General features: G+C 43.9%; 1 protein-coding gene across 2 annotated transcripts in view; it reads right to left on the bottom strand.

Moving 5' to 3' along the window:
- LOC137369938 (EMILIN-2-like) overlaps nucleotides 1-26,687 on the bottom strand; it is a 90,877-nt gene that overhangs the window by 20,884 nt on the left and 43,306 nt on the right. For both annotated transcript variants that reach the window (XM_068031700.1, XM_068031698.1), the window contains exon 5: nucleotides 20,942-21,142. In XM_068031700.1, coding sequence (XP_067887801.1) covers nucleotides 20,942-21,142 — 201 coding nt within the window. The remainder of the gene's footprint in view (nucleotides 1-20,941; nucleotides 21,143-26,687) is intronic.

Consider the following 26,687-nt stretch of genomic DNA (forward strand, 5'->3'; position numbering starts at 1 on the left):
ATTCTTGTTTGTCAAATATCTCATTCTATGCAACAGATTGTCATGCTTGGAAGGAACTGTGATGAAAAAAATAATAAAATGGAGGAATTATGAAATAAAAAACGTCACCTGTTGAACTGAGCAACAAGAACATGAGCACTTGTAACCACAGACAATATGCACCAGTGGTCTGGTGATCCCCCTGTACTATAAATAAAACCTCCGTCTGTTGAGGCTGAAACTCGTTAACCACCCACTGAAATTGAAAGGAGCACCATTGCATATTGATAACTCCTATCTGCATAAATGAATTAACAAAGAGTAATGGAGACAGACAGTCTGACTCACAACCCAAACCAAACTGAAAAAGTGTGAAGTAGCACCAATATAACAGAATGGTCGCCATTCAGACATCGATAGACAGCAATGGTTCCCATATCCTGGTCCATTGTGTGGTCACACCAGGGGAGAGAACCATGTCACCAGACAGAAACTCAAGTGTGATGGATTTTTACCTTAAATGGTAACCCTTTGGAGAAAGAGAAAAAATCAAGCCAAAATGACAGCCTGTTTTCTAGCCAGAGGCTGTGAGAAAGATGCAGCTAAGCAAGAAGAAGCCTGCTGAACAATAACTTGAACAGCCACTAAAGCAGAAACATTATAAAGTGACTTTGAGACTCTCCATCTGCGAAGGTAACCAAATTCACACCACCAGCTTTGTGCTGAGTTGTAACCACTAGAACTCTACAACATCTCAGCAAGTTTAAGACTACAAACATCCAAGCTTGCACCTTTAAAAAGACTTTCCTCCCGAGAAGATTCACAGATTTTCTGTAGACCGTGAACACTTCCCATACTTTGGACTCTAATTGCTTCCTACCCTTTTCTCTCTATCTATTTTATTGTGTGTGTGTGTGTGTGTGTGTGTGTGTGTGTGTGTGTGTGTGTGTGTGTGTGTGTGTGTGTGTGTGTGTGTGTGTGTGTGAGAGAGAGAGAGAGAGAGAGAGAGAGAAAATATGTGGGTGAGGTTGTGACCATTTCGGGAATTGTTTGAAAATAGCTATTTTTTTTTTAAACCTACGAGAAAACCTGTCATTTTTCTGTTGATTTGACGCTAAAAACACCCGGGGACTAACACACCATTTAAACAAAACATTATTGCAGTCAGCCCACTCCATGCTGTCTTGGTTCTTCAGGATCCCCACCCTGCCAGAAGAAAGTGTAGTCTTGCTCTCTTAGAGATCCGCTCGCAGGGAGGTATGTCCCCTGAAGTACTGCAATGTTCACATTGAGTCTACTGAGCTCGTTGTTAATGATGGCGGTCTTCTGAGCATCGTTGATTTGTGTAGGGTCTTCCAACAGGCCAGGACACATAGTTCTGACATTCCAGCTTGCAAAACAAAGGGTTGGTACCTTTCCTTTTTTTGTCGTGCTGTTTGGTGCGGTGTTACAGTCCACTTGTCGGGTAGTGACCCTGAGCTCCAAGTATCCATTGAAGCAGGTGGACTGTGGCGGGACAGAACCTTACTGACCTGGGGCTGCCCAGTTTGAGGCGGGCGGTAGCTGTCCAGTGAGATGCGATGAGCTCTCCCACTGACCAAGGCAACCCGTGATGCCCAATCTCTACGCCAATTGAGCTGGGCTTATAACCTGTAACTGCTGCCTTCTGTGTTGCTTTGGTCGCTGTGAGGCGACTATGGAGTGACCTCTCCATGGCGCATGCCTGGGTGGATGTATGGAGGTTGTGAGTTGCCCAAGCGTCAAAACCCCTTGCTCAATATGGTAGAGCCACCTTCAAATGGCTTGGAACGCATACTGTCCATCCAACTGCTCGCTGCCTCTGGTCTAGTACACCTATTCAGCATCTATGCTCCAACACTCTGCTCCCCACCTGAAGTTAAAGACCAGTTCTACGAGGAACTCCATAATATCATTAGTAGCATTCCCAATACTGAACATCTGTTCCTGCTGTAGGACTTTAATGCCAGGGTTGGGGCCGACCATGACTCGTGGCCCTCCTGCCTTGGGCGGTATGGCATTGGAAGGATGAATGAGAATGGACAGAGACTGCTTGAGCTGTGTACCTATCACAACCTCTGCATCACCAACTCGTTCTTTCATACTAAACCCTGTCACCAGGTTTCTTGGAGGCACCCAAGATCACGTCGTTGGCACCAGCTGGACCTCATCGTCACAAGGCGAGCCTCTATAAACAGCGTTCAAATCACACGCAGCTTCTACAGTGCGGACTGTGACACCGACCACTCCCTGATGTGCAGCAAGGTTAGACTCAAACCAAAGATGCCACATCACTCGAAGCAGAAGGGCGGCCCACGCGTCAACACGAGCAGAATTTCTTATCCACAGCTGTTACACGAGTTTCTAAATTGACTTGAAAAAGCCCTTCAAAACACTCCTACAGGGGATGCAGAGACTAAGTGTGCCCACACCAGAGACGCCATCTATGACTCAGCAATGCCCACCTATGGCAAACGTGTGAAGCAGAACACAGATTGGTTTCAATCTCACTTTGAAGAGCTGGAAACTGTCATAGCCACTAAGCGCATTGCACTGTTGAACTACAAGAAAGCCCCAGCGAGTTAACATCTGCAGCACTTAAAGGAGCCAGAAGGACTGCAAAGAGAATAGCCAGGAACTGCGAAAATGACTACTATGGCAACATGGCAACATCTATGCAGTCGTATTCAGCTGGCCTCCGACACTGGAAACATCAGAGGAATGTATGATGGCAGTAAGAGAGCTTTTGGGCCAACCATCAAGAAGATCGCCCCCCTCAAGTCTAAATCAGGGGACACAATCACTGACCAACACAAGCAAATGGACCGCTGGGTGGAGCACTACCTAGAACTGTACTCCAGGGAAAATGTCACTGAGAACGCCCTCAATGCAGCCCAGTCTCTGCCAGTCATGGATGAGCTGGACGAACAGCCAACAAAATCGGAACTCAGTGATGCCATTGATTCCAGTGGAAAAGCCCTGGGAAGGACGGCATTACTCCTGAAATAATCAAGAGTGCCAAGCCTGCTATACTCTCAGCACTCTACGAACTGCTTTGCCTGTGCTGGATTGAGGGAGCAGTACCACAGGACATGCGCGATGCCAATATCATCACCCTCTCTAAGAACAAGGGTGAGTCTAACTTTGCTGCACATCAGGGAGTGGTCGGTGTCACAGTCCACACTGTGGAAGCTACGTGTGATTTGGACACTGTTTATAGAGGCTCGCCTTGTGACGATGAGGTCCAGCTGGTGCCAATGACGTGATCTTGGGTGTCTCCATGAAACCTGGTGACAGGGTTTAGTGTGAAGGAACGAGTTGGTGATGAAGAGGTTGTGATAGGTACACAACTCAAGCAGTCTCTGTCCATTCTCATTCATCCTTCCAATGCCATAGCACCCAAGTCAGGAGGGCCATGAGTCATGGTCGGCCCCAACTCTGGCATTAAAGTCCCCCAGCAGGAACAAATGTTCGGTATTAGGAATGCTACTAATGATATTATGGAGTTCCTCATAGAACTGGTCTTTAACTTCAGGTGAGGAGCTGAGTGTTGGAGTGTAGATGGAGTGAGTGTACTGGAGTGAGTGCACAGAAGCAGTGAGCAGTCGGATGGACAGTATGCGTTCCAAGCCATTTGAAGGTGACTCTATCATGCTGAGCAAAGAGTTTCTGATGGCAAAGCCCACTCCATGCTGTCTTGGTTTTTCAGGATCCCTGCCCTGCCAGTAGAAGGTGTAGTCTTCAAGAACCGCTTGCAGGGAGGTGTGTCTCCTGAAATGCTGCAATGTCCACATTGAATGTAACTTGTCACTTATCAGCCTAAGCCTGGATGTTGCTGCATCTGGACACATGCTGCTTTGGTATCTCAGGAGTCGCAAATGGAGCTTAACATTGTGCAATCATCAGCAAACATCCCACTTCTGACCTTATGATGGAGGAAATGTCATTGATGAAGCAGCTGAAGATGGTTGGACCTAGGACACTACCATGAGGAACTCCCGCAGTGATGTCCAGGGACTGAGATGATTGACCTCCAACAACCACAACCATCTTCCTTTGTGCTAGGTATAACTCCAACCAGCGGAGAGTTTTCCCCTCGATTCCCATTGACTCCAGTTTTGGTAGAGCTTCTTGATGCCATACTCGGTCAAATGCTGCCTTGATGTCAAGGGCAGTCACTCTCACCTCACCTCGGGCATTCCGCTCTTTTGTTCATGTTTGAAACAAGGCAGTAATGAGGTCAGGAGCTGAGTGGACCCGGCGAAAACCAAAATGAGCGTCACTGAGAAGGTTATGCTCAGCAAGTGCCACTTGATAGCACTCTCTACGGCACCTTCCATCACTTTACTGATGATCGAGAGAGTAGACTGATAGGGTAGTAATTGGCCAGTTTGAATTTGTCCTGCTTTTTGTGTACAGGACATACCTGGGCAATTTTCCACATTGCCAGGTAGATGCCAGTGTTGTAGCTGTACTGGAACAGTTTGGCTAGGGGCGTGGCCAGTTCTGGAGCACAAGCCTTCAGTACTATTGCCGGAATGTTGTCAGGGCCCATAGCCTTTGCAGTATCCAGTGCCTTCAGCCATTCCTTGATATCACGTGGAGTGAATAGGATTGGCTGAAGACTGGCATCTGTGATGCTGGGTACCTCAGGAGGAGGCCGAGATGGATCATCCACTCAGCACTTCTGGCTGAAGATGGATGCAAATGCTTCAGCCTTATCTTTTGCACTGATGTGCTGGGCTCCCCCATCATTGAGGATGTGGATATTTGTGGAGCCTCTTTCTCCTGTTCGTCGTTTAATTGTCCACCACCATTCGTGACTGGATGTGGCAGGACTGCAGAGCTTAGATCTGATCCATTGGTCATGGAATTGCTTAGCCCTGTCTATTGCACGCCGCTTCCACTGTTTGGCATGCATGTAGTCCTTGGTTGTAGCTTCACCAGGCTGACACCTCATTTTTAGGTATGCCTAGTGCTGCTCCTGGCGTACCCTCATACACTCTGCATTTAAGGGCGGCACAGTGGCGCAGTGGTTAGCACCGCAGCCTCACAGCTCCAGCGACCCGGGTTCAATTCTGGGTACTGCCTGTGTGGAGTTTGCAAGTTCTCCGTGTCTGCGTGGGTTTTCTCTGGGTGCTCCGGTTTCCTCCCACAAGCCAAAAGACTTGCAGGCTGGCAGGTAAATTGGCCATTATAAATTGCCCCTAGTATAGGTAGGTGGTAGGAAAATATAGGGACAGGTGGGGATGTGGTAGGAATATGGAATTAGCGTAGGATTAGTATAAATGGGTGGTTGATGGTCGGCACAGACTCGGTGGGCCGAAGGGCCTGTTTCAGTGCTGTATCTCTAAACTAAACTAAACTAAACTACCCATTGAATTTGCGATAGTGCAATGCTGGTAGCAACAGTTATGTAAGGTAATTGAGACTGATGTTACTGCCTTCAGAAAAGGGGAGACCCACCTGAAAAAGATGCCTGGAGGCTATGGCATTGCAGGTGGCCACCTCCAACAGTGCAGCTTTCCTGGTCACTGTTTCACCCAATCACTGGCTTATACAGGCTTTTTACCACCATTGTAGAACTTCCAGTGACCAGAACTTAAGGTTACAATTTACAGCTTTCAGGCAACAATGAACAAATGGCTAAGACAAAAGCGAATACTGCAGGTGCTGGAATTCTGAAATTAAAACAAAAAATCCTGGGAAATGCTCAGCGGTTCAGGCAGCATTTCTGGAGAGAGAAAAAGAGTTAATGACTTGAAGTGTTAAATTTTGTTTCTCTCTCCACAGGTGTTGCTTGACCTGCTGACTGTTAGCCAGCCTTTTCTGGTTTTATTTTACTAACAAATAGTTGTTTTATTACTGTGTTTTCCATTTCTTTGTATCAATGTCTTGGAACCCATGACACAAGCAACTGGGCTATTACAGAAGCAGCAAGTGGAAGCTGTCCTATAACCCAATGATGCTTTTATACCATAATATCACTGCAAAGTGATTTCTGTGTCCAGTCGAGAAATGACCTAACTCCAGATCAGAGTTGAGCGAGTGTAACTTTCAAGTTCCTTGTAGTATAAAGTTTATAAAGCCTCTGGACACTTTAGAAACTTATATAGACCTTTTTTGAAGCTGTTAAGAATGTGGAGGCTTCCACATGCATTCTCAGTGCACTTAGGTACTTTACATGGACATTTGTTTAGTTTATATTGCAGGACACCAGTGTCTGAGTTGGATCTCGACATTTACACAGCTGAAACTGTCAATCTTACCCTAGTGGTAGAATCATCGGGCTATGAAAACTAGGTCTATGATTCTGCTGCTGCAACCTTATTTTAGCATTTTTAATACAGAGAGCCAGTGCATACTTGCTGCTCTCTCATGATTCGAAAATAGGAAACAACTTTAATATGACATTAAAGTCAAATGCATTTAAAAGCATAACAGTAAATAAGTCAGAGACAGTCATGGAAAAATAAACCACCACCAATGAGCTTCTCATCATACAAAATATAAGATGAAAATGTTTTAGGTTAATCTCTGACCTTGAAGACCACAATCTGGATAATTAAAGGTCTATGACCTAGGCATACCTGCGATTCTTGGACCTGGGATGGGCGGCGGTGGGGGAAATCATTATTTTAAATGTCTGTTTACATTGTTGTCCTTTTGTTTCATAAAATAGCCAGTTATATACTGAAATGATAGTGAAATTTATGTATACTGTAGTTGCAAGGATCCAGCAAATCCACAGGCCTGCGATCCCTGAAATTTTGCTCACTGGGAACCTTCGACATTGACCTCAGCAGACTTTCCAGACTGAGTGAGAAGGCTCACTGTTCTGCCCTCCGAAGTCAGCTGCCTGTATTTCTTTGTATGCCTAGTGTGGGGTGGGGATGACGTCAGGCTGCCTCGCCCAAGAAAGAGGCTCCAAATACCTCCTACATTCCAAATGTCCATTAATTTAATAGAAGGAATATCATGAAACATGCACCCACAATTTCTCACTATGTTCTGGTTGTGAGCAACATTCCCTTTGGAATTGTACAGTTGGTCCTTACCACAACAGCATTGGCGCGAACCTTTTCACTAACACTTTATTTAAAAATGTAAATGTACCTTTAGGGCTGCCGCGCCATGAGTGGGCACCGTTCCCCATTGTCATGTCGACGGCCTTCTCATCGCAATCACGCAGCGGGCGGCCATTCTGCATAGTGGAGGCACAGGGCAACCCCATAATGCAACAAGGGTGGGAGGCAAGACACCGATTACAGCGTCAGATGACTCAGGAGCAGGTGCTGATGCCATATTTAAAGCCCTGCTTGCATTGCTGTCAGAGTCAGTTGCTATTTCCTATTCACTGCTTAAACCAGTGTTGGAATGACTCCTGGACACAAGCTCTCCAACCTCCAGAGCGGGACCCCACAGGATAGCAGAGCCAAAGTACAGGGTGGACCACAGTTCAGTGATGCCTCCCTCCAGATTCCCCTCCAGGCTGCAAGAGAAAGGTGGGAGATTCTCTTCCCCAGTGATGGCAAGAAGCCTGGATGGAGATTGCTGAGGAGGTCAGTAGCCATGGGACCAACCCCCCGGACATAGGTACAGTGTCTCAAGAGGAGGCGGGACATGGGGAGGGAGGCATTACAATGGTGATAGCAGAGGGGGTTAGGCATTACCTCATCCTGACAGATATATGGCTACATCTCAGCCACAGGCCACCTACTTTCACATTAACTCCCCGGCAACATGAGCTATATAGGATACCCCAGTAGGGGACGAGGGGCTGCCACCAGCAGAACTGTCATATTGACCTCTCTGTGAAGTATGACGATCCCTATCTTTCCTTTGTAAGACAAGAGGGCCCACAACAGGAGGAAGACAACCCGAACAGGCGGAGGCATTCCGGATCTTCGCCCTTTCACACAGCCGAGGAAAAGGCTTTGGAATTGGTAGGGACCCAGGGTGGCTGCTCCATATCAGATGGAGAGACTGGAGTCTCTGTGCAAGAGAGTGAGGATTGGCTTCTATCGACACACAGTTCACTTCTGGAGACACACATCATGTATGGTTGGCATGATGAGATCTGCTTATCCTAAACCAGACATGGTTTTGTTCTTTTATGCAGGTCGGCATCTGCAGGAGACTCCAGCAGAAGGGTGACCTAATTCCACCATTGAGGAGGAGGAGCATTCAGGGGATGCATAGTCACGTGACTCTTCTGCACCCTCCACCAGCCCAGATACTTTCACCTCGGTGGGTTTCTGCTTGGCTGTAGAATCAGGGTCACAAGCTGGTGAGAGCACCGCACATGCACCCGAGCAGCTGGCTGAGGCTGAGACAGCCGACGCCTCTGACAGTCTGAGGACTCTGGGTGACCAGGCCCATGCTGAGCCCAGGCTGATGAGCCTCTGGTGTCAATAGCACAGGACATGCTGAAATTGCAGAGAGAGGTAAGGCAACATCTGGCAGAGATGACAGAGGCCATGCACAACCATGAGCAGATGATGGAGGAGTCCATCCATGTTGTGACTGCTGCCATGTCACAGGCATGTAAGCTCATGACTTCCTCCATTGAGCCCTCATTTACATATGATCTCCCACGGGCACTAGTGCATGTTTCAGTTGGGCGCTAGTCACGGAACACAAATGGAAAGGAGGCAACAGGCTGCATGTACTGCAGTGAGCTTTTATTGGATTCTCTGTGAGTGGACATCAGGGTGACTGGAAGCGTGTGATTATGAGATTGTCTCTTGCCTCCTTGGCACATCGCTCAATTGCCAGGCCTCTGGTGCAAGGTCTTCACCATCCAGTGCCGCTTGCTCCTCTCCCTCCTCCATGACCTCCTCATTTGTGGAGGAATGTCGCTCAGGCATCTCATTGTCATGCAAGGCCTCCCCCCTCTGCAGTGTTAGATTGTGCAGAGCACAGAAGATCACAACGTTACATGAGACCATCGCTGGAGCATACTGCAGGGCTCCACCAGATCGATTGAGGCAGCGGAATCTCATTTTCCGCAGCCCAGTGGCCTGCTCGATGGTTGCACAGGTGGAGCCGTGGTAATTGTTGTACCTCTCCTCTGCTGCAGTGTGAGGGTTCCTCACAAGCGTAAACAGCCAAGTCTTTAATAGGTAGCCCTTGTTCCCAAGAATTCATCCCAGAAGACGGAGGACAGAACAGCTATGGCACCTGGGACTGTCGAAGTATGCAAGCGTCGTGGTTGCTTCCCAGGAAGAGGGCACACACCCGCAGGAAATGCTTTCGGTGGTCGCAGACCAGTTAAACATTGATGGAATGGAAGCCCTTCCTGTTGATGAAGGCAGCTGGCTGGTGCACTGGAGCCTTGATGGCCACATGTGTGCAGCCTATCACATCTTGCACCTGGGGGAATCCCGAATCTGATGGCCCTCTCGGCCTGACTGCCAGGGTCGGTCTGCTAGTACACGTAGTCGCCAGCTCTGTTGAATAAGGCATTGGTCACTTCCTTGATGCTGCAGTAGGCTGCTGCCTGAGAGACCCCACACATGTCCCCGGTGGATCCTTGGAATGATCCAGACCTTAAAAGTTGAGTGCCACAGTGATCTTCAGGGCCACTGGCATTGGGTGACCCCCAATTCCCATAGGTTGCAACTCGTCCTGCAGCAGGGTGCATAAGTCAGTGATGGCCTCCCGGGAGAGCCGTAGTCTTCACTGACAATGGCAATTGGACATCTGGAAGCAGCTGAGTTGAATCCTGTAAATAGGCAGCAGGCCTGGCTGGCTGCTGCTGCTCTTGTCTCACAGCTGCACGGGCAGGCACAGCTTCTTCTTGGCCTGCCCTCCATTGGAGGTGCCGCATCACGCTGCTGGGGTCCACAAAGACAGGATATGAGACCCATGCCAGGTGATCAGTGGGTCTCCAGAGTGCTGTCGATGTGGAGGCAACCCTGCCTTGGCAACTGAGGTCTTACTACTTAGCCTAGCAGACTCCCTGATGGTCCTCAGTGCCCACCTTGCTGCTGGCCAACCCTCTCACCCAGCAGTATGAGGAACCACACATCTCACCCAACAAATTGTTCACCAGATACAATCACCCAAACCCAAGCCCCGCCCCTTCTGCAGAGCGCCTGCGACCCCGACCCCCCACCCAACAGCGCCTGAGACCCTTCCCCCTTGCAGAGCCCCTGAGACCACGACCCCCCCCACCCCCCGCAGAGCACCCAAGACCCCATTCCCTTGCAGAGCCCTGAGACCTGGACCCCTCCCCCTTGCAGAGCCCTCGAGACCATGACTCCCCCATCCCCTTCAGAGCCCCCCAAGTCCCAGCCTCCTTGCAGAGCCAGAGATCCCAATCTCCCCCTTTTTCAGAGACCCCGACCCCACTTGCACAGCACACAGCACTACAGTCCGAAAATGGCCTCTGCAAGCCCCACTCCCCCTTATGCAGTGCTGGTCATGGCTGCCTCCCCGTCATGGCAATGAAGCCTCATCTGGGTGCCGCCAGCTTTCAACAGTTGTGAACCCGAAGGCATGTGAGGGTTGCCCGCCATCCACTTAATCCCACACCCCCCATTAAATCATGACAAATGAGATGTTAATGGATTTAAAGTAAGTGTTCTACAATTTAAAATGGATTCCTGTCGTGTTGGGGTCTCAATTCCACCTTGATGCATTCCCGCTGCTGACAAAATCCGGAACCGACGTCACAACGCCGGATTTCCGGGTGGACGCTTCCCATGCAATTCTCTGTCCCCGCATGCCACCTTCCCGACTTTAAACAGCAGCACAAAATTCTGCCTTTAGTGTTTGTTCAAAACACACTGGTGTAAACCAGCTGGTAAATATCAGAGCCTGAGCTAGCAAAATCTTAAATTGTACTGGCTACTTCAGGATCCAAAGAATATCCATCATTTTTTAAAATTTATAATGGCTTCAAGCACTGTGGGGTTTAGTTTCCTTCAGACCAACGAAAACAGTGTCTTAAATCTTGCCACCACCTCTGTCTGGATGTTTCCATTCTAAAGCTATTACTGGGTTATTTTTCTTCCTTATTTATTGAATTTCGATTTGTTTTAGTCCCACTTTCCAGATTCTAAGTCTACCAAATCATAATGGAATAAATTTTCATCTTCAACACTCCCTGACAGTAGCTTCATATACCAGACCAGGATTTTTTATGGACAGGCAAATGTGGGGTTGCACATCCAAATTCCCAATTTGTATCCTGCCATGTAAGGTTCTGGCAATTGTTTACCCCCCGATATCTGTCTTCAGCAAGATAAGCAATTCATATATTTTTGAAAGCAAATCTATGCACTTTAAAAAATAAAGTAGCTAATTCAAAGATTCCAGTGCTAGTTATCCAATCAGACAACAAATAGCAGCCTCAGCATTTACTCAGACTCACCAACATACATTGAGTAAATGTCACTAATTCTTAGTCTGGCCACAAGGGGGAGGAATTTAGCACAAAGAAGCAGTTCACCTCTTGGATAAGATGACCCTGTGCAGTAAAGCTGAGATCCTGTTGAAAAACCCAGAATAGCATTAAACGCAGCTGTGAAGCTTACAACACAGGTCATTGTGCTTTCAAAACCATGGGGATGAACATCAGCATTGCCATAGGGGTGAGAAGATTAGGGCCAAGACGACCATTTGTCAGTATTTTATCCTACCCTCTCTGAAAAGTGTTGAATGCCAACACCTCACCTAGCCCAACTATCAAAGGAAATTCTATGTGCCAAACTGAAAGAAGAAGCATAACAGTGAGACACAGCAGTTGGATTCAAAGGGGAAATATATTTTTAATCAGAAAACATTGACAAATGCAAAATTCAAACAGACGATAAGAGTTCATCTATTCTAGGATCAGAAAGCGTTCAACAAGAAAAGACCATTCAACCTTCAAGCTACGGCCCTATGACAAATTCTATCCTATCTCACTCAATTCATCTCCTAGCAATGTTCCTTCCATCTCAAAGGTAATGAAATAAACTTCCAAAATAGAGGAGTTATTTTACTAACTCCCCCTTCCCCGTCAAGTGCACTCTCTGGAATTTTCTTTTTGATGTTGCAGGAGTATGCACCATTGTGTACTCCCAGACAGGGAGCTCCCACTGGGAGCAAAATTTTGCAAAATTACCCCATATTTAATCAATACCAATGATCCCACTGTTCAACCCCAGCCTGCAGCAATCTAGAGGCAATATTACACCATCTTTACTGTCACTACCTCCCCCAACCCCTCTTCTTACAGAGATAGGGCTGTGCACAAAATATATTCCACAAGGGCTATTTGAATTTCTTGTGAACAGACTCTGTATTTACTGTTTTGTAAGTATTTGCACCATTCGTAATTTGTCATATCTCACTGCTTCTGTGCATTAATTTACCAATTGATAAAGGAGATTATTAGTGTAAGCTAATGTAAAGGTCTAACTGTATAAAGTTTACCACCTGTTTGGAATAGACTGGAGAACGTTGACACAGCTATTTGGTCTCTGATACAAAATACTAAAGGATTAATTACTAGTTTCACGGTCTACTAAACCAAACATAACATGCAAAAAGGGTGCAGAGTTTGGTTCAAAGATTCAGTCTGCTTATGGAAACTGTCTTTTTGCCTTGAATATAACTTAAATCCCAAAACATTACCGATAAAACTTATTTTCTCTAATAAGTAGTTCAGCTCTGGTAAGTGTAACCTTATAATATCTGGGTCGTAACTTTCTCTGCGCAAAAATGATCTTTTGAAGGAAAAGTGCCTAAAACTGTAAATAATACTCCAAAAGTAGTCTCATCATAGATCTATACAAGCTCAAATAATTTATTTTAACTTAAGAGATGTTCTGAGTATTTTAGCCCATCTGTCACTAAAACGGCCTTTGTTACTTCCAGACTATTATTCAAATGTTCTCCTGGCCGGTTTCTTATTCACTACAAACATCCGCTCATCTGAACTCTACTCCCCATATTCTACTGCGCAGCAAGATTCCTGTTCTATTAACCCTGTGCTCACTGACCAACATTGGCTCCTGTGCCCCCAATGCCTTAGATCTAAAATTCTCATCCTCATGATTAGGTTCAGTCATGTCCTCGCGCCCCTCCCCCATCCCCCCACCTTTAAACGTTCTCAAGCCATACATACCCCCTTTTCCACTTGCTTGGTTTCTAGCTGTGAAATTTCCATTTTATAATTTCTAACAGCCTATCATACAATCTGACTGTATATTGGTGTGCTATAGCCAGATTGATTAGTATGCAGTACATATTTGCTGTTCTCAGAAATGAACCAGAATCAGGTCTTTGGTTAGAAGGCACTACATACATGCAAGTTCTTTTTTTCTTTATCTATATAGCCTTTAAACACAAAGGTGTTAGCTGTGGTTCAGTGGGTAACACTCTTGCTTCTAAGTCAAGAAGGTTGTGGGTTCAAGTCCCACTCTACACATTTGAATACAAAAATCTAAGCTCACACACCGGTATAGTACTCAGAGTGTTGCACTGCCTGAGCTACTGTCTTTCAGATGAGATTGTTACGCCAATGTGTTTTGTTGAATGATAATTTTCTTTAATCCACTGACTGGAGATCTGAATTTATATTTTTAAAAAGATATTTTAAGAAGACAAGCTAAAAGGATGACTTAGCTGACAGCTTAAGATGGCTACCTAATTTTCAACACTGTATCCTACACTGCAATGCTTGTGAGGAGGGATACAAACTGTCTGCTCATGCCCCAAGAAGGCGGCCCAGGAAGTTTACAGAATTACCTGTTCTTTTTAGCAAGAGAGAAATACTGCTAACAGCTATGTTTGAATGACTGAGTGACTGTCATGTGACAAGCCCCTCCCCATCTGTGGTTTTAAACTTGTGTCTTTTGCAGCAGAGAATAGAGAAGCAACTGGACTCTGACACGTGCAGACCCAAGTGGGGATTTCTCTCTCTCTCTCTCTCCATTCCAGCTTGCAAGCTTTCAAATTCTGCTTGTTGACTGACCACCTTTGCATACGTCGGCTACAATCAGAAACCCTGTTGGAGGAAATCATCTGCATCACTGTCTCTCAGAAACCCACTGAACCAGTGATCTACCTCTTCAAACTAAAAGCCTCAGGACCACTGAATTCAGCTAGAAGCCAGCCAAATCACCAAACCCCACAGATTGTATACCCCTTTTTTCCTATGGACTCTTGCTCAACCAATCTACCTTTCCCCACTCTGTAATCTATTTGTGTGTGTGTAAACCTCCAGAGTGTGTGTGTGAGAAAGTTGGTGCATTGTTTATTATTTTTATTAGTTCAGTTTAGGTGCAATAAAGTGAACCTCTTCCTTTGTTAAATCAAGAAAACCTGTCCAACTGGTTGTGATCATAACAAGTCAGTAATCAAACACCTACTGAATTGGCCAGTACATCCACTTTAAGAAAGAATTAAACCTGTTGTGTGCAAACAAGGAGGAAAAAGAGGGAAGCCCTTCAGCCCCTCCTCAATTGACCGTAACAGAAATTTGGGGGCTCGTCCGGGATCAAACCCAAAGACAAATGGGAAATTGGAAGCAGGAAACCAAGCCCTTCGACCCCTCCTCACTTGACTGTAACACAATGTTAAACCAGGGGTGTCCAACAATTTCGCATGAGGGGCCACATTACAATTTTTGCCCTGCATAGGGGGCAGATGAGCAAATTTCGGAAAGATAAAGGTGTTAGAAATTTATCTTACTATTAATCAAAACAAAAATGTGCATTTTTGTGAACAAGCTTTAAATGAGAAGATTAATTTATTTACTTACTTTCTTGTCACTATGTTGAACACTGATTTAATGAAATTCCTGGCCATTTTTTTTTTGCTTGCACAAGTAGTCAATGTCTGCCCACAGACTTGATGTAGTGATGTGGAATATTCTAGATTGATGTCCATCCGACAGGAGTGATCTTGTTTTGATGCTTTTCATTCTTGACAAAAGCTGTTTGCAGCAATATTTGATGCCAAACAGTGCAATGAATCAAAAGGCATCTTTTGATAGATTTGGATAAGACTGAGAGAACATATTGACTATAAAATGTCAGAAGGTCATGCTCTGTGAAAGCTCTCTTCATGTCACTGTCATTTTGGATCTCAATTAGTTCCAGTTGGACATGTCATGAGCGTCAGTGGCATCAGTTCAAAATGGATCTGCGAACAACTTCACCAGGATGATGGCAGATGCAAATTAATAGTTATCAGCAGAGATTTAGGATACTGGAACTGTTTCCACTGGAGCAGAAGAGGAGATTTAATAGAAATTTGTACAAAATTCTGATGGGTTTTTTTGTACGATGAATAAGGAAATGTTATATTCTCTAGCTGGGGAGTCAGTGATGAGGGATTGCCAATTTTAAATTGTCACACAAACGTTAGGAGAGGCTTTGAAGAAATGTCGTTATGTAGAGTTGTTGGAGCATGTAATGTTTTACCACGGGGAATATATCGGTTAAAAGAAATCTCTGAAGTAGAAGAAATGCAGGCAGGTCTATTGCAGAGAGATCAGAGCAGTGGCTGGCGTAAACACCATTGCTGAAAAACCCGCTGTGCTGTGGACTACTCTAGTTCTGTAGCATGAGAACAAAAGGGGATTGGGGCGGGAGGTCGCATTAAAAATGTTCGCTCCCTGACAATTTGTGACCAACAGTTATAAACCACAACAACTGAAAAAATGTAAATTCCTGGAGCTCATGAGTTCTCATGTGATAAAGGTGATGAGAAAAATGCTTACTGACTTTCCCAAGGTACATCTCACACCTTTTTAATGGACAGACAGATTGATAAAGAGACATTATCACCAGGAGTCGATCAACACCTCTAACATAACACAGAAAGCTCTCAGGCATCACTCCAACACTTTCTGCAGGAATTCAATTTATTCTCCCTTCTTTATATTCCACTGTATTAGATGAACATGAGTAACAATTGCCAATAAACCGAGTGGACTAGGGAACAGCATGAGGAAATACCTTCAAATATAAACAACAAAATATAACACACCATTCCAGAGAAATGGAGCAAAGAGTTACGTATTTAATTTGATTATTGTATTTTACATTCTAGGTATTACATTTGCCTCTCTCTTCTCATTTGCACTATCTCTGATGTTCTTGAATGCTCTGTCAGTACAGAATACAAAGCATCTGTGCATAAGATGGGTATGAACGAAGGTTGATTACATCAACCTGTCTTCCCTCTTTACATAGTCCAACTGGGTTACTGTACATTTCCATCATTTCCTGCTTTTACTTCTCAAAGAGCCCAAAAGATTCTACATTTCTACATCAAAATGGAGTGTGAATTCTACAGTGTTTGTAAATCCTTCTCACTCCAAAGTAAGAGATACCAGATATGTCAGCTGTGGGAAAAAGTCTATTCTAAAATTCAATAAAAGATCTTTTGAATAAATAGGTTATATTTTCTAACAATAAAGAATCGGCTGAAGTGAATCTCAAGACCAGGTAGGTAAGTCAGAATTTGTTCTAATGAATGAGGTCTGGATTAGCACAGAAATTAGGAGCATCGACATGACAGGATCAGGAATGAGGCTAGAAATGTGTGAGTAGCTGTCATATTGGGATACAAGTGCATATTGTTGTTGATTTCCTGCATCTGCAAAAGATTACGTGCCACAGAGTTGTGCTGCTTCAACAGAGAAGTGCTGGGCTAGGCAGCCAGTAGTCATATTCCCAGCAGAGAACTAGAGAGACTTGCATCTCAGAATGATTCAGTATTTTGCTTCTGCTGTGCCTTTTTGCTGAAGTATCAAACCTAATCCCTCATCCCCAATCTCACCCCATACCCCGTATCTTCATTGAAATAAATATAAATAATGTCGAAATGCACAGTGCTGACGGGGTTGTGCTATGAACTGAATGCAATGCATTTTACTAAAACAGTTTAGTTTCTGGTTGTAACTGTAAAGTGCGGCAAGGTGGAGAGTGATACAATTGGTTTCATTGGGAATTCCAGCATCAAACCAGACTCGTGTTCATACGTGGTAATGAGAATAGGTTTTCCTGTCGGGGTGACACCATGGGAAAGAATGAACTTATTTGAACAGAGGGAGAGTCGTGAAGTTGACATATTTCCCAGATACCTGTAATTCCTGGGGATTTATTGATGTTTGACCCATTGTTTATGACCTTATGTCAGGCAGTGCTAAATCACACTGGTTTTAAATTGTTCTCAACTCACACTGTGAATATACAACATGAGTCTAGAATCGACTGGTGGGCCAGATAGAAAACTTTGGCAGGCCAGATTCTGGCCAGCGGGCTGTATGTTGGACAACCCTGTGTTAAACCAAAGCCCCAACTGTGCTCTCAGATGGATATAAAAGATCCCATGGCACTATTTCGAAGAAGAGGAGGGAGTTATCCTTAGTAATGTTTATCCCTCAATCAACATCCTCAAAAATATTATTTGGTCATTATCACATTGCTGTTTGTGGGACCTTGTATGCAAATTGGCTGCCATGTATCCTACATTACAATAGTGACTACTCTTGAAAAGTGCTTCATTGGCTGTAAAGCGCTTTGGGATATCCTGAGGTTGTGAAAGCGCAATGTAAATGCAAGTCTTTCTTTTTACAAACAAATTATCAGTCTTTTGTAATTATAACAAAGCAAATGCTGAACTTCAGAATTATCGTAAACCTTCACAGTTAATAGTAACAAATAACAGATCATGAGGAGATTTAAGGCAAAGACAGTAAATACAGCATTCATTCTGTTGGTAGCCATATATTTTTATCGCCTCAGCCTGTACTTGTAGAATTGCTCAAGTTCATGCTGTAGGCAGAGGCTGGCTGGGCTGCCAGGGGCACAAGTGGAAGCAAGGAACTTTGGTGCCGCTTGTTATCTCAGAATGCAATGGGGCTTTTCTATTATATACTTGCTGCCAGAGTCAGCCAGACATACGGCACATGATTGAATGATTTTGTCTGCAAGAGAGAGCCTGTGTATAACAGTAAACCTGCATAAGAGCGAGAATGATTATCTGCCTGTGTGAGAACAAGTCTACGTGAACAAACATGATTTAATCCCAGACCAGTTTTCATTTGGCAGCAGTACAAGTTAGAAACAAACCCCCAGCTCCAGAAATTAGGCCCACTGCATTTTACCTCCAGGGCCTCATTTAAATCCTGTCAGATGACTTCCCAACTGTTTCGGTGGTTGATTGCGGAAAATTGCGTGCCCAGAGAAAGTGGTGGGATCGACTCCCGGGGTGATCCCGCAAGGGTCTGGCGATTGGCAGGGAGGGAGAGGAGCAAGTTCACATCAAGTGAGGCCTCAGCTTTCATTATTGGGCCCAGTAGAGTAATCCTCCTCCGGGCCGCACAAGAACAGTAAAAATAAATTAACATTTTCTGTGATCCAATTCGCTACTTCACTGGGATAGCCTAGCAGGAAAACTCACTGCCTTTCCCAAGCAGGCCACCATGTTAAAATTGCAATCGCACCCTAATGATATCCCTACTTTGGATGTGCATCCTTGCTATCTGCTCAGGAAAACTGGTGGAAATTGCTACCAGTTAACTCCCAGTGGCTCACACATAGGGTGGCACAGTGGCGCAGTGGTTAGCACCGCAGCCTCACAGCTCCAGGGACCCGGGTTCAATTCTGGGTACTGCCTGTGCGGAGTTTGCAAGTTCTCCCTGTGACCGTGTGGGTTTTAGCCGGGTGCTCCGGTTTCGTCCCACCGCCAAAGACTTGCAGGTGATAGGTAAATTGGCCATTGTAAGTTGCCCCTAGTGTAGGTAGGTGGTAGGGAATATGGGATTACTGTAGGGTTAGTATAAAATGGGTGGTTCTTGGTCGGCACAGACTCGGTGCGCCGAAGGGCCTGTTTCAGTGCTGTATCTCTAAATAAATAACTAAATAAAGGTCTGTGCCAACCATCCCATTTATACTAATCCTACATTAATCCCATATTCCCTACCACATCCCCACAATTCTCCTACCACCTACCTACACAATTTACAATGGCCAATTTACCTACTAATCTGCAAGTCTTTGGCTGTGAGAGGAAACCAGAGCACCCAGCAGAAACCCACATGGTCACAGGGAGAACTTGCAAACTCCACACAGGCAGTACCCAGAACTGAACCTGGGTCACTGGAGCTGTGAGGCTAACCACTGCGTCACCAGCTAGGTGTTCCCTTAGCATTAGATGACTGACTAGTTTAGGTTCATTAGGATTTCCTGAATTTTATTTCCAAACTTTATTTGTAAGCTTTTTTATCATCTATAAAATTATTAACATACAGCACAGAATTCCAGCAGATGGAGCTCTTGCAGTGATTGAACATACAGTTTAGATGAAGAGAAGCCACAGGATTAGAAAGGAAGAACAAACTTGCATTTATGTAGCGGCTTTCACTTCATTAATTGTCACAAAGTGCATCACAGCCAATGAAGTACTTTTGAAATGTAGTCACTGTCGTAATGAAGGGAACCATGGCAGTCAATCTGAACTCAGCTCAGTGCCAAAAACAATGAAATAAATGACCAGATAATTTTGTTGTTAGTGGCATAGGTTGAAGGAAGAATATTGGCCAAGATACCCAGAAAATTCTACTTTTCTTCATATGGTGCCATGGAATCCTTTACATCTTCCTGAGATGGCAAATGGAGAATCAATTTAACTGATCATCTGAAAACCTCCAACAGTACAGCACTCCCTCAGTACTGCACTGAAGAGTCAGCCTAGATGTTGTGCTTAATTCTCTGGAGTGCGGCTTGAGCCCAGGACCTCTTAACTCAGAGGTGAATGCTACCATTGAGCCAAGGATGACATCATTGCAACATAGATAGATAAGAAAGGCCAATCGGCTCTTCCCAGTTCAATGAGCCAGAAAACTATGTAATTCCCTATCAGTTTTATGGGTTTTCTTACAATGCTGCCATGGGAGAGTCTTGGGAGAGTATGCTGCAAATGTTACTACTGTGTTAAACTTAGATCTCAATGAGTTAAATTCACAAGATAACAAAACTAGTACAATTAAATTACATTTTAGCGGGGGTATCTGAACCAGCGTGCTGGAGACAATGAAAGATAGTTTGACATTCCATTTGATCATTCACACTAATTGCTGCTGCACAAAGTCTCTTCAGTCGAATTCAGAGAGGTCAGGGTTAAATCATGCTGGTGAATTCTGCTTAGGGGAACAGACTTTGTTTAACTAAAGCTTGACATTGGAGTCAGACTTTAAAAAGAAACAGACAGAACTGTGATAGCCAGTGCTGGGCTACAAGAATGGAACACAAGAAAGAGCAGTTAGAAAATTAAGTCAAGTGGCAACCCACTTTAGTGGGGTAACAGAGTGTTCATAATTTTTACATTATTATGACAGAGTCTGAAATCACAAAATGCAATAACCCCATCAAAACATTTCTCAAACAATTCCAGAACTTTCACCCTCACTATCAGGAAAATCTATTCCTGTTCAGTTAGGAATAGTTTATGTTGTACAGAACCACTTCAGATAGTGATGCATTCGTGGATGTGTCAGCTCCCAGTACTAGTGGAATTTATTTATTTATATTTTGCAATGGGTTTCAGAACATTAGCAGCACTACAAAAACAGCTTTTGTTTGAAAATGGAGATCATTACTTCAAGTTTTTGGTTACAATCATTTCCAGATGTTGTGGGACTGTCAGCAGTGAGTGGTACAGTTTCCTGAAGCGATAGACTGCACCATTAGGGTCACCAGCATTGTTTGATTTCTGTATGGCAATGAAGTCAGGACTGCTACAAGTAACAGTTCTGTACGATAAAGGCACCATTAGAATGCAGAAAATTTAAGGAGTTCAACTGTTCAACAGTTTGTGTTCAAAACTTTAAGAATAGCAGTATATCTTACAGTGAACTAGAAAGATCATCCTTCATAATTATGCTATATTTATGTGCTGAGAACACATTGCTGAATATTATAATTACTGTACTCACCGGATGCTTCAGTACCTCCATTCAGAGATGGTGTAGTCTGTTGTTCTTCTGTCCCATGAGAGTTATTAACATCTGATGCATCCATTGATCCTGGTGGGCCTGCAAAACCCACCTCCCTAAAGACACCATAGCTTGTTCCTGTGATAGGTGGCAGTTTTGGTAGTTTGGGTGGGCCTGGAGGTCCAGCTTGGCCTCTTTCCACTAATTAAAAGAAACAGAATCTCCAGTTATTTCAGATGCGTCATATTGGTAAAATGATCACTTTCACTGCTTGCATTAGAAATATGTTTACTTCGCCACTGGGAAAATTCACTGCATAATGTGAAAATGAGCCATATAGACTAGGAAGGTGCCAGGTTCAATTCCTGGTGTGTTCCAAGTTAGCCAATCTCATCCAGGGCCGCAAAGTGCATGTGTGTGGATATTAGATGACAAGATTGGCTATGATGACCTTCACAGTCAAATAGCCTGTTGACAAATCAGCAATGTGCATAGCTATGATGTCCTCCATTGTCAAGGAGCCTATACTCAGAGTTTTTGAGTTTCATAAGTGAAGAACTTCTACTGGTGAGGTACGAGAGGGCAATCAACACAAATGGACTGTACAACAGCATGAATCAGTACCATCAGGAGAAAAAGAAGAGACTATGGGAAGGTAAATAATATTTTTTTAAAATTTGCTTTGGTTTCACAAAGAGGAATTTTGTCTGAAACTGTAACATCCACACATCTAGAATAGGATGCTTTAAATCAATTAGTGCCATAGACCTTGCAGCTTAGTTCATTAAGAATTATACTCCTAAGCTTAATTGCCTAGAACAGTTTAATTCTTAATAAATTCCACTGAGATTAGTAATCCCACCAGAAGAAATTTGATAGAGGGAATCTCATGTGTGTTGGCTAATTCCCAGCAAAATATTATATTACACACAAATTCAGTAGATCTGATCAACACGCCTGGAGGTGAAAGGCACATGGAACACTTAGAACTATGTGAACACTATAATGACTAAAGTAATCCCAAGTACTCCAATTAACATTTATTCCATGATTTTATTGAATGCAGTGAATGAACCTTGGTTAAAAAGTTCATGTAGCCTGCCTCCTAACAGGACCAAAAGGCAGCACATGCTCACAATTGCAGGTCAGAGGCTAGGAATTCTAAGTCGGGTAACCCATATCCTGACTTCCCAAAACCTGTCCACCATCTACAAGGCACAAGTCAGGAGTGAGATCAAATACTCTCCACTTGCCTGGATGAGTGCAGTTTCAATAACACCCAGGAAGGTTGACAACATCCAAGTCAAAGCAGCCCACTTCATCGGAACCCATCCACCACCTTAGACATTCACTCCCTCCACCACCGACATACAATGGCAGCAATGTGTACCATCTACAAGATGCACTGCAGCAACTCACCAAGCCTCCTTCAACAGAACCTTCCAAACCCGTGACCTCTTCCATCTGGAAGGTCAAGGGCAGCAGATGCATGGGAACACCACCATTTGTAAGTTCCCCCTCCTAGTCACACACCATCACAGTTGCTGGATCACAATCCTGGAACACCCCCCCTAACAGCACTGTGGGTGTACCCACACCAGATGGACTGCAGCGGTTCAAGAAGGCAGCTCATCGCCACCTTCTCAAGAGCAATTAGGGATGGGCAACAAATGTTGGCCTTGCCAGCGATACCCACATCCTACGAAAACAAAAAAAAACTCAATTGCACTTGTTGCTGTTGTCACTGCTGTCTGTCTTCAGGGGAGCAGGTAAATAGCATGCTGGGAGATCGGTCACTGCACCCCTGCCTCATTTACATTACAGCAGCTCTTGATACCACAACTCCAGCCCTATTTTACAGAACTATGTAACAATTTCCACAGTTTTTGGCTTGGTTAACTGATGATGTATTAGCCAGGAAAATGTAGATACCTGACTCTCTAGCAACTTGCACTAACCAAATCACTAGCAGTACCAAAGAAGTACTGCATTAAAAGCTGCAGTGAATGAGACATGATTAGAGAATGAGCCCATAATGGTTAGCCATCTCGGAAGTACAACACAGAGAAAATGGGGAGGGAGGATGATATTTACTATTTCAGGAGACTCAGTACAACATCACAAGATTCCAAGCGTGGGAAAATCAAGTCCAAGCAGTTAGAGACAGTGGAGGAGGGGTGACCAAAAACAATTGGGAGTCATTTGAAGTGCCAAGCCTAGGGTAAAAAACTAATAAACATAGTTGTTGGATCAAGCTGGTCATAATCCAGCCTATATCAACAACCACAGCTGCATTGCCAAATGTATTGTTAACTCCCAGTGAGTGAATTACTTCAAAGAAACCATATATTTAATACTGTAGTTAAGTTTAAAAATCAGCTAGCTGTGCAAAGCTCCTGGAGCCAGAATCTGCAGACAGACTGTGCCCTTTAAACCTCAATTTAACACAGATTTCTAAACTTTTTTCGCATGCAGTATTTTTTACTATGAATAGAGATTTCTCAGTGAACAACCAAAAACTGGCTGTAACTTTAAATCTTCAAATAACACTGCTGCTGTGAATTAATATTCGAAGTTTAGTATTGCCAGTTTAACTTGCCAAATCGAAGAAGATAAGTTCAAGTATCATTTGGGAATTAACTAAGAAATTTTTAATATTATTTAGACAACTGGTTTTGTGATGATTACTTGTTCCTATTTCAGCATTGGACACAATCCTGAGTGCTACATTTAACCAAGTTCCATTATTTTACTTGCTGCAGTGAGAAATTCCTGAATCATTATACCAGCAGTTAGAAAGTGCATTGCACCCAAAATTATAAAGAAATTCTACATCCCAAATTTATCCCTTATTCAACAACATCCATCTCTAAGTTTCACAATGGAATCAGTTCAGAGGCAGTGGAGAACAAATGACCTGCTGCATCTGCACAAATCTGCCATATGAGAAAAAATAATATATCAATTTGTTCAGATGGTGTACAGTGTATGAACATCTAATATGATTGCACATACACAGGTACAAACTGCACATATGACCAATATCTAACACACATGCATATAGTGTACACAAATGCAATGTCTGATATACATAATGTAGTGTATTTATGATCAATATCTGACAAAGATTCATGCAGTATTACCATATGCATGCCCATTGTGATTCACGCTGTACACGCAGCCAATGTTTGATATAAACATGCACATTGTATGCAGTATATACAACGTCTGTCATAAGCATACATGTAGTGTATAGCGTATGCACAGTGAGATATATACATGCAGTGTGAGCTAAATTCCATAGCCTCTGAAACCGGAGCGCAGGGATAATGATGCGCAATTAACTTGTGCCTGCTGATCACAACACAGGTAGCATATCAACTTTGGGCTACCTGCTATTTCAAATGATTTCAGTGCCATTCAGTGCTAATGCCGGACACCTGAGCAGGGGGCCAATATCATGAGTGGCTGTAGTGAATTATTATCATCATTATTGGGAAGCCTTAGCTGAGGCTGTGGCCAGTGGCAGGACTGAAACCATTAAAGATAACAGTATCCTCAGACCTAATCCTCCTTCTCACATCCCATCTCCTCTCATCCTGCAATCTCTTCTGATTTACAAGCTGCAATGGTATAAACATGCACCTCATACTATCTCGCACTTCCCACATCACAACCTTAGCCTTGGTTAAGGAATCAATAACAGCTGTGAGGAGGGATGATATGCTAACTGAACCATCAAATGCGGCCATATGGGTTGAGCTCAGAAATAAAGAAGGGGCAGCCACACTACTAGCAGTGGGAGGGAGATAGAAGAACAAATATGTAGGCAACTTTGAGTGTAAAAACAATAGGGCAATAATAGTTGGGGATTTCAACTACTCTAATATCAACTGGGATACAAACAGTGCGAAGGGCACAAAATTCTTGAATTGCATTCAAGAGAACTTTTTTAGCCAGCACGTAATAAGCCCAACGAGAGGGGGTAGTTCTAGATTTAGTCTTCGGAAAGTAAGCTGGGCAAGTGGATGACGTAGTAGTGGGTGACCATTTTGGAAATAGTTTTAGCATAATCATGCAAGAGGACAAAGATAAAACAGGAGTAAAAGTTCTAAATAGGAGGAAGGTAAATTTTTCAAAACTGAGAGGTAAACTGGTGAAAGTAGACTGGATACAGCTACTTAAAGGAAAATCAGTGGCAAGCCAATGGGAGGCATTCAAAAGTGAGATTCTACAGGCATAGTATAGACATGTCCTCACAAAGATAAAGGGTGGTACAGCCAAATCTTGAGCGCCTTGGTTATCTTGAAGCATACAGGGTAAGATAAAGCAGAAAAAGAAAGCCTATGACAATCACAAAAAACTTAATACTTTAGAAAGCCTAGAGGAGTATAGGAAGTGCAAAGAAGCAAATAGAGGACTTGAAAAATTATTGATAGGTAAAATCAAGGAAACCCCAAAGATGTTTTATCAGTACAATAAGAGCAAGAGGATAATTGAGGAAAGGGTAGGGCCTAGCAGAGATGTGCAAGGGAACTTGTGCGTGGATGCAGAGGATGTGGGCAGGGTTCTTAATGAGTTTTTTGTCTCTGTCTTCACACAGGAGAGGGATGATGCAGACACTATAGTAAAAGAGTGTAAAATATTAGATACGATAATCATAATAACAGAGGAAGTTAGAGAGCGTCTGACATCTTTGAAAGTGGATAAATCACCAGGGCTGGATGGACTGTATCCCAGTTTGTTAAAGGAAGCCAGGGAGGAAATAGTGGATGCTCTGAGGATCATCTTCAAATCCTCACTAGATACAGGCGAGGTACCAGAGGATTGGGGGTCTGCAAACATTGTACCATTGTTTAAAAAGGATGAGAGGCATAGGCGAAATAATTATAGGCCGTCCGTCTGATTTTGGTGGTGGGTAAATTATTAGAATCAATTCTGAGAGACAAGATAAACTGCCACTTAGAAAGGCATGGATTAATCATGGAAAGTCAGCATGGATTAGCTAGGGGAAGGTAGTGTCTTACTAACTTGATTGAATTTTTTGAGGAAGTAACAAGGAGGATTGATGAGGGTAGTGCAGTGGATGTGGTCTACATGGATTTTAGTAAGGCATTTGACAAGGTTCCACATGGCAGACTGGTCAGAAAAATGAAAGCCCATGGGATACAGTGGAATGTGGCAAATTGGATCCAAAATTGGCTCAGGGACAGGAAACAAAAGGTAGTGGTTGACAGATGTTTTTGCAAATGGAAAGCGGTTTCCACTGGCGTTCCACAGGGTTCACTGTTGGGTCCCTTGCTGTTTGTGGTATATATTAATGATTTGGACTTAAATGTGGGAGGCATGATTGAGAAATTTGCAGATGACACAAAAAATTGGCCGTGTAGTTGATAGTGAAGAGGGTAGCTGTCGACTCCAGAATGATATCAATGGTTTGGTTGAGTGGGCGGAAAAGTGTCAAATGGAATTAAATCTGGAGAAGTGTGAGGGAATGTATTTGAAGAGGGCAAACAAAGCAAGGGAATACATAAGAAACAGGAGGATATTGAGAGGGGTAGAGGAAGTGAGAGACCTTGGAGTGCATGTCCACAGGTCCCTAAAGGTGGCAGGACAGGTAGATAGAGTAGTGAAGAAGGCATATGGAATGCTTTCCTTTATTGGCCAAGGTATAGAATACAAAAGCAGGGATGTAATGCTGGAACTGTATAAAACACTGGTTAGGCCACAGCTGGAGTACTGCGCA

Source organism: Heterodontus francisci, chromosome 5 (assembly GCF_036365525.1).
Source record: "Heterodontus francisci isolate sHetFra1 chromosome 5, sHetFra1.hap1, whole genome shotgun sequence".
Classification (NCBI taxonomy): domain Eukaryota; kingdom Metazoa; phylum Chordata; class Chondrichthyes; order Heterodontiformes; family Heterodontidae; genus Heterodontus; species Heterodontus francisci.